The 14,524-nt window shown below is 33.3% G+C and overlaps 1 protein-coding gene across 1 annotated transcript in view; it reads left to right on the forward strand.

Annotated features, from left to right (window-relative positions):
* The window catches only part of LOC140441747 (progestin and adipoQ receptor family member 3-like), a 95,228-nt gene that overhangs the window by 34,557 nt on the left and 46,147 nt on the right, over nt 1-14,524 (forward strand). The window contains exon 2 of the mRNA XM_072532646.1: nt 4,013-4,093. Coding sequence (XP_072388747.1) covers nt 4,016-4,093 — 78 coding nt within the window. The 5' untranslated portion in view covers nt 4,013-4,015. The remainder of the gene's footprint in view (nt 1-4,012; nt 4,094-14,524) is intronic.

Raw genomic sequence — 14,524 nt, forward strand, 5'->3', positions numbered from 1 at the left:
TCCATGTCTCTCTTGCAACAATTCCTACATCGGTCAAACATCTCAATTATTAAAATCACGTATTACACTACACAAAAGTGATTCTCGACTTCACCCTGACCGTTGTGCATTAGCCAAACATGTCCATTCCACTGGTCATCTCATGGACTATACCAACACCACAATTCTCCACCGTGAGAACAATAAATCTAAAAGAGAGTTCATTGAAATGTCTTATATTTTTCTTAACGATTTCTCCATTAATGTTAAGAGTGACATCAAGAATCTAAGCGATATATACCACCTGTTACTTAAATCAGATACCAAGAACAATACTATATCACAGATTACTAACTTGACTGATATATCCATTAACAACTAACATACCTTTATAATTAATTTTCATTAACAAAAAATATATAACATTCCCTTGCTTTTCTTAGATACGTCTCAATAAGATTCAATAATACATGAACAATATAATATAATTAAATAAATAAAATCAAAATAATATTTCCCTTTACTGGGATTTAAATTCATTCGTTTTTTACCAATGAACCTTAACGACATAAAGATTCATACCAATTATAATGAAGTTGTCAGCGCTTGCGTTCTGGCTTAAACAGAACCTCACTTTTAACTATTTAAAATCAAAAATTTAGTTATTGCCGACATTTCAAAGAATTACCTCCTTTTAAATGTAGTTGCATTGGGTTTTTCGATTAACCTTGGGTAAGCCTTTACGTGTCAAGTTCGAAGCTACCATACATTTCAATTCTTATAAAAAAACTTTTTTTTGCACATAGTAACAAAAAACACCACTATGTTACTAGCAAAGTTTTTTAATATTCAAACTCTACAATTCTAAGTTACGGTAAGATCAATAATGTTTTAATAGATAATATATGGTAGCTAATTATAATTTATTCTCTTTCAGCCCTGAAGAAGCCAAATTAATTCTCTTTGGCGAAAACGTTCGGCGAAACAATTGATACACATTAGAGTATTTCTTGCAGATTTCCCCAATATTTAAGAGTTTACTATATATATATATATATATATATATATATATATATATATATATATATATATATATATATATATATATATATATAAACAACACAGTTTATTAGAGTTGCAGTCAGAAAATTGGCCGGGATGTTAATGAAACACTCGTTTGACTTTTTGTCTAGCTTTCGGAATGGTTTTATTCCTTTTTCAAGACACTGTAGTAAGAAAAATATGTAAATATTTATAAAATATCACAATATACATTCTAAATTTTTTTAAATTTAGGTAAAGATAATAAAACTTTGTTTATGGCATCTTTTGCTGGTGTATTTTAACTCTGACACATAGAGAACAGAAAGAAAAAACCCTAAGTTTTCGTACAAAAACATGTATTGTAAATTTACAAAAAACTGGTACAAAAAAACTAACCAGCTTATTTCCAACCGACCAATAGGAGCTCTGCAACTGCCATTCAGCTGACCCAGTGAGTATTACAAATTTGAGATTATTTGAAGGTTTATTGTCAAAGTATTTAAAAACAATTAGTAATTCCTTTATTATTTAAATGATAATGGATGGAATAGATGAAAGTGTAGAGCTGAAGAGTTACAGTAGTAAAAAGGAAAAGTGAACAAATTACCAGATATGTAGCTCCTAAAAGAGCAGTAGTTTTTGTATCGTTTAAGCACAACAATAAACGTTTCATTTGCGTAAAAATAATACCTATTTACTTCAACGCTTTCAAATAAAAGTTTTATTAAGTTCCAGAGATGAAAAGACAAGAAAATATAATTGCCAGTCTGATTCATACAACACAAATCAAAAGACATAATCCTAGGTCGATAAACAAAAACAAAAAGAAAAAACTGGACCTGAGCGAAAGTACTCAATACAATACTTTTTTCCGACTGTCTCTGGTACTTTTGTATATTTAAAGCTTTTTCGCACTGTTATTGGTATTGGGGAAACTACAATAAAAACATAGCCAAAAAAGTGCATTTTGGGTTTGCTGTTAAAGGGAAAAGAGGAGGTGACTAATATTAAATCTGAGTAGTGAGTTAAGTATCAGTAAAGTAAGTAAAATATTAACATAGGTCTTAAATCACCTGCTTCCGATACTTACAGTACGTGCTGCCTTCTCAAAAAACAAATTAAAAAGAGCAAAGGCGTTTTATGAGTACATGGAAAGGGATGTTTCTCATTATGTTAGCCTTTGCTTTGATCTTCAACAAATTCAGCCACAACCGAGAAGCCAGCTTCAAAGCTTTAGCAATCTTTCAAGAAGAAGAAATTAAAAGAAAATAGTGCTTTCCAATAAGTGTCACTATGGCTTAAGAATATAGACGGCCTCAAAACTACCCAGAAAAATTAAACTGACTGTATTCGCTCCCTGCGTGACTGACGCGACACCTACAGCCTTCATCTGACAGTTTTGGACCTACCAATTTTCAGGTTAAACATATGACATATGTTTGACATTGTTAAATACAGGCGAAATTGACAATTATTAATAATTATCTTTTTAATTATATTTTTTTAGTTTATGTACAAAATAAATGTAGTATTAAAACTGGGTTTCTCAAAATTCATCAAAATATATCTTTTCAACCACAAACGGAAAAGAAAGGGAAAAATCTAGTACTGGCAAATCAAGTTTTTCACGTGAAAGAGCATATATTTAAAAACAGTAATAGTAAAAGTTACGATATAAAAGCTAAAGTCATCAGGCACTCTGCAGTTAGCTTGAAGCCTTATAAAATATCATTTAAGGTAAATTATTTAGTTTTTTTCCTATTTCAATTGCATAAAAATGAAGTTGTGTGATATTTACTTTTTCATATTAATAGCACGGATCCATCTTTTTCTTTTCTCTAATTTATATGTAATCTTTGGGAACCTATAAAAACTACACCTACTATTTTTGCTATTATTAGCACAATTAAATACGCAATATGTATTTGCACACATTTTTGATATAATTTATGCGTAAAAAGGTAGGGCCAATTTTGTCATATTTCGCCGCTACGCACGCTGGCATGGTCACGCACGGAGCGAATATAAAACACTAATATGACCAGTGTTAATATGTGGAGCGGAACATACATAGAAGAACCAAGGCTTTGTAACTTTAAGTTTTATAGAAGTTTAGGGGAACCTGACGTTGTAAAATTCTTTAAAGTAGCACGCCTTAGATGGACAGGGCATGCAATTAGGCGAGAGGAAGGTGCAACAGTCAGAAAGGTTTTTGACCGAAAAGGATCGATGGGACAACGAGCCAGACGAAGGCCGAGACTTAGGTATCAAGACAACCTAGACCTAGAGGACGATTTGAAATATATTGAAGTTAGGGCATAGAGAAGAGTTGCCAGAGATATGGGTGAATGAAGGAATGTTCTAAAGAAGATTTTGGCGTATAACAAGCTGTGATGCAATTGATGATGATGAACGTTATGTGATAAAAGTATTGTATTAGCCACATGTCTAATTGCATCAAGTGTTTTTATATTTACTTTTATTCCATATGGTTCAACCTCAAATTGTTGAGCAACTGATCTGAATATAAATTTTAATATTGGTGGCAGAGTACAACATTGTCTGAATTTACGTCATTTAGATATATCGTTAATAAAATTATTTAAGATAAGGGCTTGACTTAAGTTCAAATTCATGATGATACGAATAGAGGTATAGGTATTTGTCATTGATTTCTGTATGTTTTTATGGTTTTTAATTAATTTTCCTGAACAACGAAATCTAAACCAGTACAATTGAAACCAGTTATTAACATTATAAATCTCCTTGTTACCAGTATAGAGTACAAGAAATATATGTCAATAATGTTCTTAAAAAAACTGAAATTTGGGACTTATCTCGCTGTTGCTCTGGTGTATCGATATTTAAAATTTTATACCCGCGTTCAAATTTTTCATCATCCTTGAGTAAATAGCAAAATTTTGCAATATTGAAAGAAATTTACAATAAGAGAAACTTGTTGGATTCTTCACCTTTGTTTTTGTTTTAGAATATGACTGTTACATTGGCAGCCAAACATGAAGTAGCAATTGACGATAATGACAATGAAACTTGCTGTACGAATACGAAGGTTAGTGAACTTTATGTTAAATAGAAGTATGTGGTTAGGAATATTGCTTTGTATCTTACTTTCTCTTTTTTGTACCGCAACAAGCCAGTGTAGTAGATTGATTTAGGGAAAAAGCCAATTCTGTAATTACTTTCAATTTTTGTTAAAAATACGTGAATTTTATTAATAATTACTGCTAACATAAAATAGAAGTACTTAATACCGTTATACCTCTAGTTATAATAATAACCGACTTATAGAAGTACTCAAAAATAAGAATCTGGATGTGAGGGATGTAACATTGATATCAAATTTATACTACAGCCAACGATCAAATGTGAAAATTGGAAGAAAAGTATCAGAAGAAGTGGAGATAAGGAGAGGGGTCAGGCAAGGTTGCATACTGTCGCCCTTATTGTGTAATGCTTATTCTGAAGAAATCATACAAGAAGCTTTGGTAAACGAGACAGTCTGCATAAAAGTAAACGGAAGTTTAATTAACAACATTAGGAAGCCGACGATACAGTCATAATAGCCGACAACTTGGAAGACTTAGACAGAATAATGAACAAAATATTAAGATATAGTGGAGAATACAAACTCTCTCTTAATATCAAAAAAACCAAATTCATGAAAATTAGCAAGAACAACAATACAAACGAAATATTCATGGTAGGCGGCCAGCAGATTGGGAGAGTAAAAAGATATACTTACTTGGGAACGATAATCACAGAAAATAACGATTATACTGCAGAAATATGAGTCAGAATTGAAAAAGCACGTGCGAACTTTTTGAAAATGAAAAAGATTTTATGCAGCAAAGATATGACATTGGTTATCAGAATAAGGCTAATTAAATGCTATGTACACAGTGTACTCTACTATGGAGCTGAATCATGGACATTAAACAGCAATAAAATAAATCGACTTAACGCGTTTGAAATGTGGACATTTAGAAGATTGTTAAGGATGCCATGTGTAGATAGAGTCACGAATACAGAAGTGTTAAGGAGAATAGGCAGAGAGAGGGAAATGGAAAATACAAAAAAAAAAGAAAGAAAATTGCAATTTCTCGGACATGTGATGAGAGGCGAAAGATACGACATCTTGAGACTTATAATTCAAGGAAAAGTAGAGGGTAGGAGAAGCGTAGGAAGAAGGCGCGTTTCCTGGTTGAAGAACCTGAGAAAGGGTTTGGTTGCAGCTCAAGGCAATTGTTCAGAGCAGCTGCCTCGAAGGTCAGAATAGCCACCTTAATTAAGAAGATTAGCCAACTTAAAGAAGAAGAAGAACATAAAATAGAATTGTAATATAACAAACAAAACAACGATTTTATAAATAGGCGGTGGCATAATAATCTAATAACATCATTATCATCATGTTTGACTTGACAATTCTTTGTGGTTCGGTTTTTAGCGACCTGTTGCCAGCTTCTGATTTGTAATATCCGTCAGTCGGTCTCAACTTCATCTAACCACCTAATTAGCGGTCGAGCTTTGCTTTTTCCAATAGGTTCCTGTGGTTAGTTTTTTAGCAATCGTGCTGTATGGCATTCCTATTATGTGTCCACTCCATCAAGTCGCTGTATTTTAACGAACGTTACGCCGCCCGGTTCATCAAAGAGTTGGTATAATTCAAAGTTATATATTTTGCGCCACTGCCCTTGGTCCTTTATAGCTTCAAATATTTTGCGGAGTATTTTACGCTCGAATATTCCCAAAAAGTCTTTCATCCTTCTGCATTAGAGTCTTTGTTTCTGCCCCATATTTGAGGACCGCCCTCGGCAGTGTTTTGTATATAATAATTTTAGTTCTTCTTTGGATGTTTCTCGAGTTAAATTGTTTTTGGAATCCATAGTATATCCTATTTGTAAGGTTTATTCAAATACCACAGTTAATCCTACAAGGGAAGATCGAAGGAAAGCAAACAATTATCCTGGTTAAGGAATATTAAAGAATGGACAGGAATACACAATACAGGCGAGCTGTGTCACACCGCCAAGAATAGAATTCTAGTAATGAGATAGTCGCCTACGCACTTTGGTGTATGGCATGTTAAGAAGAAGAAGAAGGTTTATTCGTCTTTTAATTTCTTTGATCTTTGTAAATAGATTTGTATCGGACTATTGTAAATAGTACCGCCGTCTCTAATTCGGGTGTCTCAAACTGCCTTTTTTAAGACAATATGATGTAGAAGGCAAACCAAGACACTGTCGTATGCGGTCTTGAAGTCGACGAATATGTGATGGGCTTCAATGTTAAATTCTGTTTTCTCAAAGATCTGTCTTATTTAACGAATCTGGACAATTATTGATTTTTATGAAATGGATCTGGCCTGGTATTTTCCAATTATGCCCACTGTGTAAAACTGTAACCTTTCGTAGAGAATATATCTCGTATTTTGTAAGCAGTTGTTAACAGGGTTATACTTTTATAGTTGTCACACTGAAGTCAATCGCCTATTTTATGTAACGGGCATATCTCGCCTTGAGATCATTCATAGGGCATGGTCTCATTTTGCCAGACAAAAGTAAAAATGTATGCCTGTAGCAGGGCGTCACCACCATTCTTGTAGAGCTCATTACAAATTTGATCAGTTCCTGTTGATTCATTATTTTTAAGCTTTTTAATGGCTTCGGCAATCTCTTCAATGGTAAATGGTCTTTCGTTTGGGTTGAATAAATTGCATTCATTTTGATCTGCTAGGGTGTTATCTGTTCCTTCGGTATGATGGCCATTAAATTTTGCGTCGAAAAATTCAACTCATCTGTTCAAGATTGAGGCCGTATTACTTAGAATATTTTCCTCTTCATCTTTTTAGCTCCTTAGTCTTGGCATAAACTCTTTGCTTATTTCGGTTAGATTTCTGTAGAACTTTGGAGTTTCGTTTTGATTTCTTAGCCCTTCTATGCTTTCTCACTGATTTTCCTCAAATTGCCTTTTTTCTTCTATGTAATCTTTTTTCTTCTCTTCTTACTACCTGTAGTCCTCCTTTGCTCTTCTTGTGCATCCTGCTCGGTTGGTCTTAGGGTAGACTCTATTTTTGTTATCTGGTTCTTCTTGGCACTTGTTGTCAAACCATTTGTTTTTTTAACTGGTTTGGTTTTCCGGTTTCCCCAATATTTCCGTTGCCTTCTAAGTTATTTTGTTTCTACCTTTTGTTCACAATTCCTTCACATCATTTACAGAAGGTCTGTAGAGGGGGGAGTATAATAAGTTTATTTTGTAAAAAATTACGATATGTTTGCCCCGTGAGAGGCATCGAAGGAATAGTCCAGAAAACGAAGGTTTTACCTCGCAATTTTTTCGGAAAAGATCGATTTAACTTGAAAATTTATATCATGCCAAAAGGCGCTTTTACCATAGGGTTAGTTGCGACCTCATCTCGTAGGTGGACATTTTTTATTATATTTTAACCACAAAAATTGTAGAAATATTAATTCTAAGTAAAAAATGTTCAATGCATTTTTTTGATAAAATTAATAGTTTTCGGTTTATTCTCTATCAAAAGTGTAAATTTTATATAGAAAAAAAATCAATGTTTTTAATCAGTTTTTGGAGGAGTTCGGAATAAGGGGTAGGTCGGTAGTAGTGAGGGGTTGAAATATTCAGAAATTATATTAAGAATACCAAACTAATATTACCTAAATCATCCTATCGAAATTTTATCCTCCTTAAGCTTTTTTTTATAAGTTTGATCAATTAGGGGTAGTTTTCTACCTTAAAAATAAATTTTTGAAGGGTTAAAATAGTCAACAATTATAGTTAGAGCCACAGACAATAATTATTTAATTGATCTGGAAAAAATTTCAATCTTTTTGAGCTTTTTTGTAGATTTTGGAAATAAGGGGTAGTTTTCACCAATAAGAGGTAGTTTTCACCCTTAAAAAATAAAAATACAAAATACAAAATAGATTTTGAAGTAGAGGGTAAGTTGAACTTAATCTCAAATTTTTATGCAAATCGGTCTTTTCCAAAAAAATTGCGAGGTTTTGTCCTATTTTAAGCTTCGTTTCCTGGACTAGAAAAAGGATCTGTAATTCTATAATCGAGTATCACTGCCCATACGTTTAATTTTTAAGTGAACTGAGTATGTGCATCAGTCATCCAATGAGAATGACTTACTGAGGATTTACTCCAATATCTGTACTTTTGCCGATTCACTGTTCCATATAATCATAGAAAAGGATTTTGTTTACATAAATTTTGCATTATTTGCAAAACTGCATTCGGCGATCTGAATCATCCTCATTGCTACTGTTTTCTTAGGTATAAATATGGAGCTATGCTAGTCATTAGCTAGTTTTCTATTCTCGCAAATAGTGCGAAAAAGTCGTTGAAGAGGATCTGTATAGTCTCCCTCCAGAAGTCTTAGAATATCCCCGATTATTTCATCTGGACCAGGTTAGATTTGGTTCAATATAAGTGGGCGCTTAATTATCCTTCCACTAGACCTAAGAGCTCTATTGTGGTTTATCTCTAGGTTAAAGTTGTCCATTCAGCCCAGCCTTTTGAATAAAGTTCATTATGGCTTTAGGTGACACTTCTACAAAGTCGTAGGGCTCGAGTTAATAATGCGCAAATGTATTGAGCCTTATTCTATGCAACCCTTAACAGTTGCACAGAACGTGTTTCGCGGTCTCGTCATCAGCCTGACATCTCAATTCACACTTTCTGTCAGTCCAATTTTTATCATGTGGCCCTTGAGGTGACAGTATGCTGTTAGAAGACCTACGATAATTCGAAGATTATCCCTTCATATCTAGTAGATCTTTGGACCTCCTTTTAGGATGTTCGTGTATAAAAGCATTCGAATGTTTGAGACTCTTACACCCAGTTCGATATTGTTCTTTTGTCTATTGAGTTAATCCGATTTGATTCCAGTGCGTTTAATGCCACCTGGCTACCAGATATAATTTTTATAGACCTTTCCCTGCAGTTATTCTTGGTTAGTTCCATCAGGCACATCTATGTCACACAAATTTCCTCTTGGAAGTTAGTAGAGAAATTAACTAGGCTTTTCCATTTTCCTCCGTATACTCCATATACTCCAGCTCCAATTTCTTCATCGGTTTTAGAGCTGTCACTATACCAGCATTGAAATGCCAATACGAGATTCGTTTTATTTGACTCCCATTCGCCCCTTTCTAGAAAAAGGACGGTAAATGGCTTTTCGAAATTATATTTAGGTTGCATTGCATCTGGTACCACTTTCAACTCTGGATGATTTTTAATTATCTCTCCAGATTTGATCCCGGTGTCCTTTTACCCTACTTCCTGGCGTTTTATCCGCCTTCTGTATGATCATACCTTCGCCTCCTTCGTTGGGGTAGTCGACATTGTTATGATTAAGCATGCTTGTCATTGAAGCTTATTCAGCTTTACTTTGGTGATCTTTTGTCTCACTTCTATGTCTTTGCTCATTCATTAGCTATATTTACTAACTGTTATCGCTGGCAAATGGTTTGTTGTTATTGCGGTGATCTCGTATTTTATTTTTATCCACATTTTATCTGCTCCAAATGTTGTTTCTCCTGCTGTATTATCAACAAAATCGTTACGGAGGTCAAATTTTACTTTTAATTTTTTTCATCATCGCATCAAAGTTTCTAAATATCAATTTTTTGGATTTGTTCTTTGTGGATTTTGTCTTGTTCCTTGTTATTTTTAAATTTATTTTAATGATTGATGGAAGCAAAATGTGATCCGAGTGTACGTCTGACCCCGGATGTGATGAAATTTCTGAAACGTCTTTAATTTTAATGTAGTCTATTCGAATTCGTACCACATTATCCTTATTGTCAGCCGGTGACCTCTACGTATACAGCCTCCTAGATAATAGTTAGTAGGTATTCATGATTGGAGATTGTATTGAGCTAATAAAATGCCTTTGTCAAGTAAAGCTCTGTCCCTTTACGTTTTGTTTGCAAATATTCAAACAAGTCGCATAATCCGTTTAAAGAATTTACTGCTTTAGTACTAACGAAAAAGTTAGTACTTACCGTTAGGTTAAATTCCGTCTGTTCCGAGCATAGACATATCATACAAGATAGTCTGATCGTTGCAATACCAGTCCGTTCCCCCAGTACGACACGGAAAACTGACGCAAAGCAGTCCCCGCATCTCTTTCTAATTTGCTAGGTTTATCGACCACGTGACCTAAATGACCAATGAGAAGGTCACGTGGTCGATCAACCCGACCCATTAGAGAGATATGCAGGGGCTGCTTTGCGTCAGTTTCTTTTGTATCGCTGAGGGATCGCGACTGTATTGCAGCAGTCAGTATATTTTGTGTTATATATGTCTAAGGTTCCGACCACCCAGAAAATACCAACTAAAGGTCTATTTAAATATTTTCAAAGCATACTTTTCAATTTTGTTTCATTTTCCGCTGTATATCAAGCTGTAAGACAAGTTTGACTTGTGTTTTCGAGACCACAATTACGGGTAAGATATTTTTTGTACCCTTCGTATTCTTTATATTTTATCTTTTGTTTCTTCACATATTTGACTTTGTATTTTTTCCATCTAAATAAGGTTATTGCATTGGGAATCCAAATTTATCCCAAGTTAGTACCAGATTGTGCCAAGCTTGCCTTGATTCAGAGATCACTTTTATCTCGTTGGGAATCCAAATTTGTCCTGATTTCCACATCTAAATATGGAGCCCTCTTTTATTTAAGATTCAGTTGATTTGATTAACATTACGCTCTATCGAATTTATGTGAGTATTTTTCTTTCTATTCTCAGCCGATTCAAGTGATGTTACTTTCGAGTTAAGAAAGTTATATAATAATAAAAGAGACTGGAAATAATTAGGATTATAAATTTTTTAAGTGATGGATTCGACCGCTACTTGATGGAAATTCATTTAATGTATTAATAAAACACTGAAAACTTCAGTTTTCTGATCTTATCACTACAGCTCTTTCGGCAGAGCGCCTTTCTCAAGTGAGATGATACTTTCGCCATGACGATAAACAAATGATAAGGTCAATTCTTGAATGTTTGTGGACTAAATATAGAAAATAATTGTTTTTCTCATGGTTCATTGTACGTAGTATTTTGACGTGTAGGCAAACCATCCACTTTGTTCATTTTGACGCCTGGCAACACAACGAAAATTATAGTATGTCACAAGGGCCCTGAAAGAAAATAATCGACACAAGTGCAACCCACTCAGCTAATGTTTGTTTTTGGCATAATATGTATTATCTACTTTTTGAATTTTTATTGAGTTTAATTAACTTAATCTTAATATAAAAATAGAACTCAACTAATAATTTAACAAAACATTTATTAATTCTGCTAGCATTCCTACATATGTATTTAAGTAACTTTCAGGTATTTAACTTAGAAATAATGTCGCGAGCTGCTAATTACATACAAACACAGTTTTAGCTTTGTTGACCTTTAATTGAATTAGCAAATAAAATAAAAGGGCGCTTAGAATTAACTAGCGGACCAACTCGACATCGAGTTTTGATGTAAGTTTTGCTGATATTTAAGAGGGGCGGGGTCTAACGATCCATCGTTTCCGTCGCCTGGTGTAAATATTCCAAAAATCCTAAAAGTAAACTGTATCGACGCCAATTTTTTTAAATTGAAAATCGATACAGTAGTTTTTTAGGATTTTCAGGAAGATTTACATTAGGAAACGGAAACAATATGATTGTTAGACTCCGCCCCTCTTAAATAAAAAATGGAAGTAAAACCGGAAGTAACTTTTTTTTGCATATTTTAGATTGTAAAATGCCACGTTTAAGAAAAAGAAGTCGGTTTGAGAACTCTAACTAACTAACTAACTAAATTTATATTTAAATATTATTTAAATTTAAAAAATACAGAAAACAGTATGATGCTGCGCTAGTCTACACTACCGCCTACTATTCCACTTTTTTGAGAATAAGCCACAATTTTACTTTATAATAAGTTTATTTTTTATTTATTTATTTAAAATAAACCTAATTTAAAGTAAAATTGTGGCTTATTCCCAACAAAATTAATAATATATTTCTAATTAATAAATTAAAAACAAAGTAATGCTTACCTCATTATTTAATTCTTCAAGTATTAAACTCAAAACGTAGTCTAAATCTCTAAACATCAATCACAACACCTCACACACGCTGCACTTGTTGGAAACAGAATACTTTCTTACTAAACATAAAAATAAAAAAATACCAACTCATCAGATAGTGTAAAACAGACCCCATAAATTAAAATCGGAGACAGGAGGATCCTGAATTTTGAGTGGTCATTATCGTTATTCCTTAAGTGGAAACACTTGTTGGTGCATTCCAGCATTCGAGAATTGACGCGTTGTTGCATTGTGTATAATATTGAATGAGAAATGGATTTTAATATATTTATATATAGTATACCGCTAGCGGACCAACTCGACATCGAGTTTTGATGTAACTTTTGCTGATATTTAAGAGGGCGGAGTCTAACGATCCATCGTTTTCGTCGCCTGGTGTAAATGTTCCAAAAATCCTAAAAATAAACTGTATCGACGCCAATTTTTTTAAATTGAAAATCGATACAGTAGTTTTTTAGGTTATTCAGGAAGATTTACATTAGGAAACGAAAACAATATGATTGTTAGACTCCGCCCCTCTTAAATAAAAAACGGAAGTAAAACCGGAAGTAACTTTTTACATACATAACATAAGTATAAGAAAAAAGTAGACGCGGGCATATTTTAAAAATACATTGAAAATTAGGACTTTAAATTTTGAAGAATGAAACCTGTAAAATTCCTATACTTTACTATAGGAAAAATTCATTTTATGGCCGCCATTTTTAAACCGGTTCGAATTTTTTAAATTCAAAACCTTAGGAGGAATCTACTCAACAATCTGTTAAATTATTCGAAAAAATTATTCTCCTAATATCTATCACCGTTTAGGAGGAGTATTGCGCACAAGAAAAGGGCTTAGCCTTTTAGTATATAAGATATAATTTTTAATTGTATATACATTTCGCGGTTGACATTTTTATATATTCTATATATACAACCATTATACCAAACCGGTAGTTATTAATATTCGACATTAGTTTTGATGTTTTTCCGTTTACTTTTAAAAAAAAATGTTCTATGTATGTCACTATAATTTATCTTCTCCTTATAGGTGCCTCTTGCAGTGTATTACATCTTGTTGCGAAGATTTAATAATTGGCACACTTATAGTTTATAATCCTAAAATAACTTGTTTAGAATGAATGCCCTTCTTGAACTTTCAATTGAAATAATGACACAATGATAAAAAGGTTTTGTTATACAATTCTATAAATAAAGAGAAACATATTAGTCAATGGAGCGCAACGATAAACATTATTAAATCCTATTGAGTTATTAGATTTTAACTTTATCTAGTTATTAGTTTTGATTCCCATTGAGTTATTAGATACGTAGATATGTTTATTGACAATTTTTACACAGTAAAAACTATATGTGATGTCACAATAGAAATAACACTTTCATTTTTAGATGCACAAAAAAAGGTAGGAAGAAATAATACAATAATACGTAATGTAAATGGTTACAAAAAAAATCATTAGAAATAAAATACATTTAATAGTAAGGTATAAGAACTAATACCAATTAAATATTAATATTTTTGTTTTCTCGTAATGCTCGAGAAACAAAAGTCTTACTTATCTGGCTTCCATCACTCATTGGCCTTTTCGGTAACAAAACTGCTGATCGCCATGCTAAAGAAGCGGATACTTCATCAATTAGGCAAACAACGACCTTAAAGCTAAGTTTAAAAAGTCAATCCTAGAATCGTGGCAAGCTCGTTGGAATAACTGTGATACATCCCTACGCAGAATTCAACCTAAAATATTACTCGGTCAAGTCTTACTCACCTCATTCGTAACGATTCACAGATAATAAGAAGACTACGAATCGGCCATTCTTCTTCTTAACGTACCCCATCCCTAAGGACATTGGCTATCATCATGGCCCATTTGACTCTATCTGCAGCCGTTCTGAAAAGTGCTATTGACGTTTTCCCACTCCATTGTCTCAGATTCTTCACCCAGGACTTGCGTCTTCTCCCCGGTCCTCTTTTACCTTCCACCTTCTCTTGTATGACCAGCTGCATCAATTAGTATTTCTCGTTTCTTAGTATGTGACCAAAGTAGGTCATTTTTCTTTTCTTTATAGTGTTGAGTATTTCTTTATCTTTTTTCATTGTTCGTACCGTTTCCGCATTTGTTATGTGTTGTGTACAAGATATTTTCCACATTCTTCGATAACACCACATTTCAAAGTTAATGAGTTTTTTCTCTGTCGCCTCTGTAATTGTCCAGGTCTCAACTCCATACAACAGGTCATAGAACACGTAGCATCTCAATACTCTAGTTCTAATTTCGATGTTGAGTTTTCTATTGCATAATATTGCTTTCATCTTATTAAAGGCACTTCTAGCTATCTCAATACGCC

This window comes from Diabrotica undecimpunctata, chromosome 5, assembly GCF_040954645.1.
Source record: "Diabrotica undecimpunctata isolate CICGRU chromosome 5, icDiaUnde3, whole genome shotgun sequence".
Classification (NCBI taxonomy): Eukaryota; Metazoa; Arthropoda; class Insecta; order Coleoptera; family Chrysomelidae; genus Diabrotica; species Diabrotica undecimpunctata.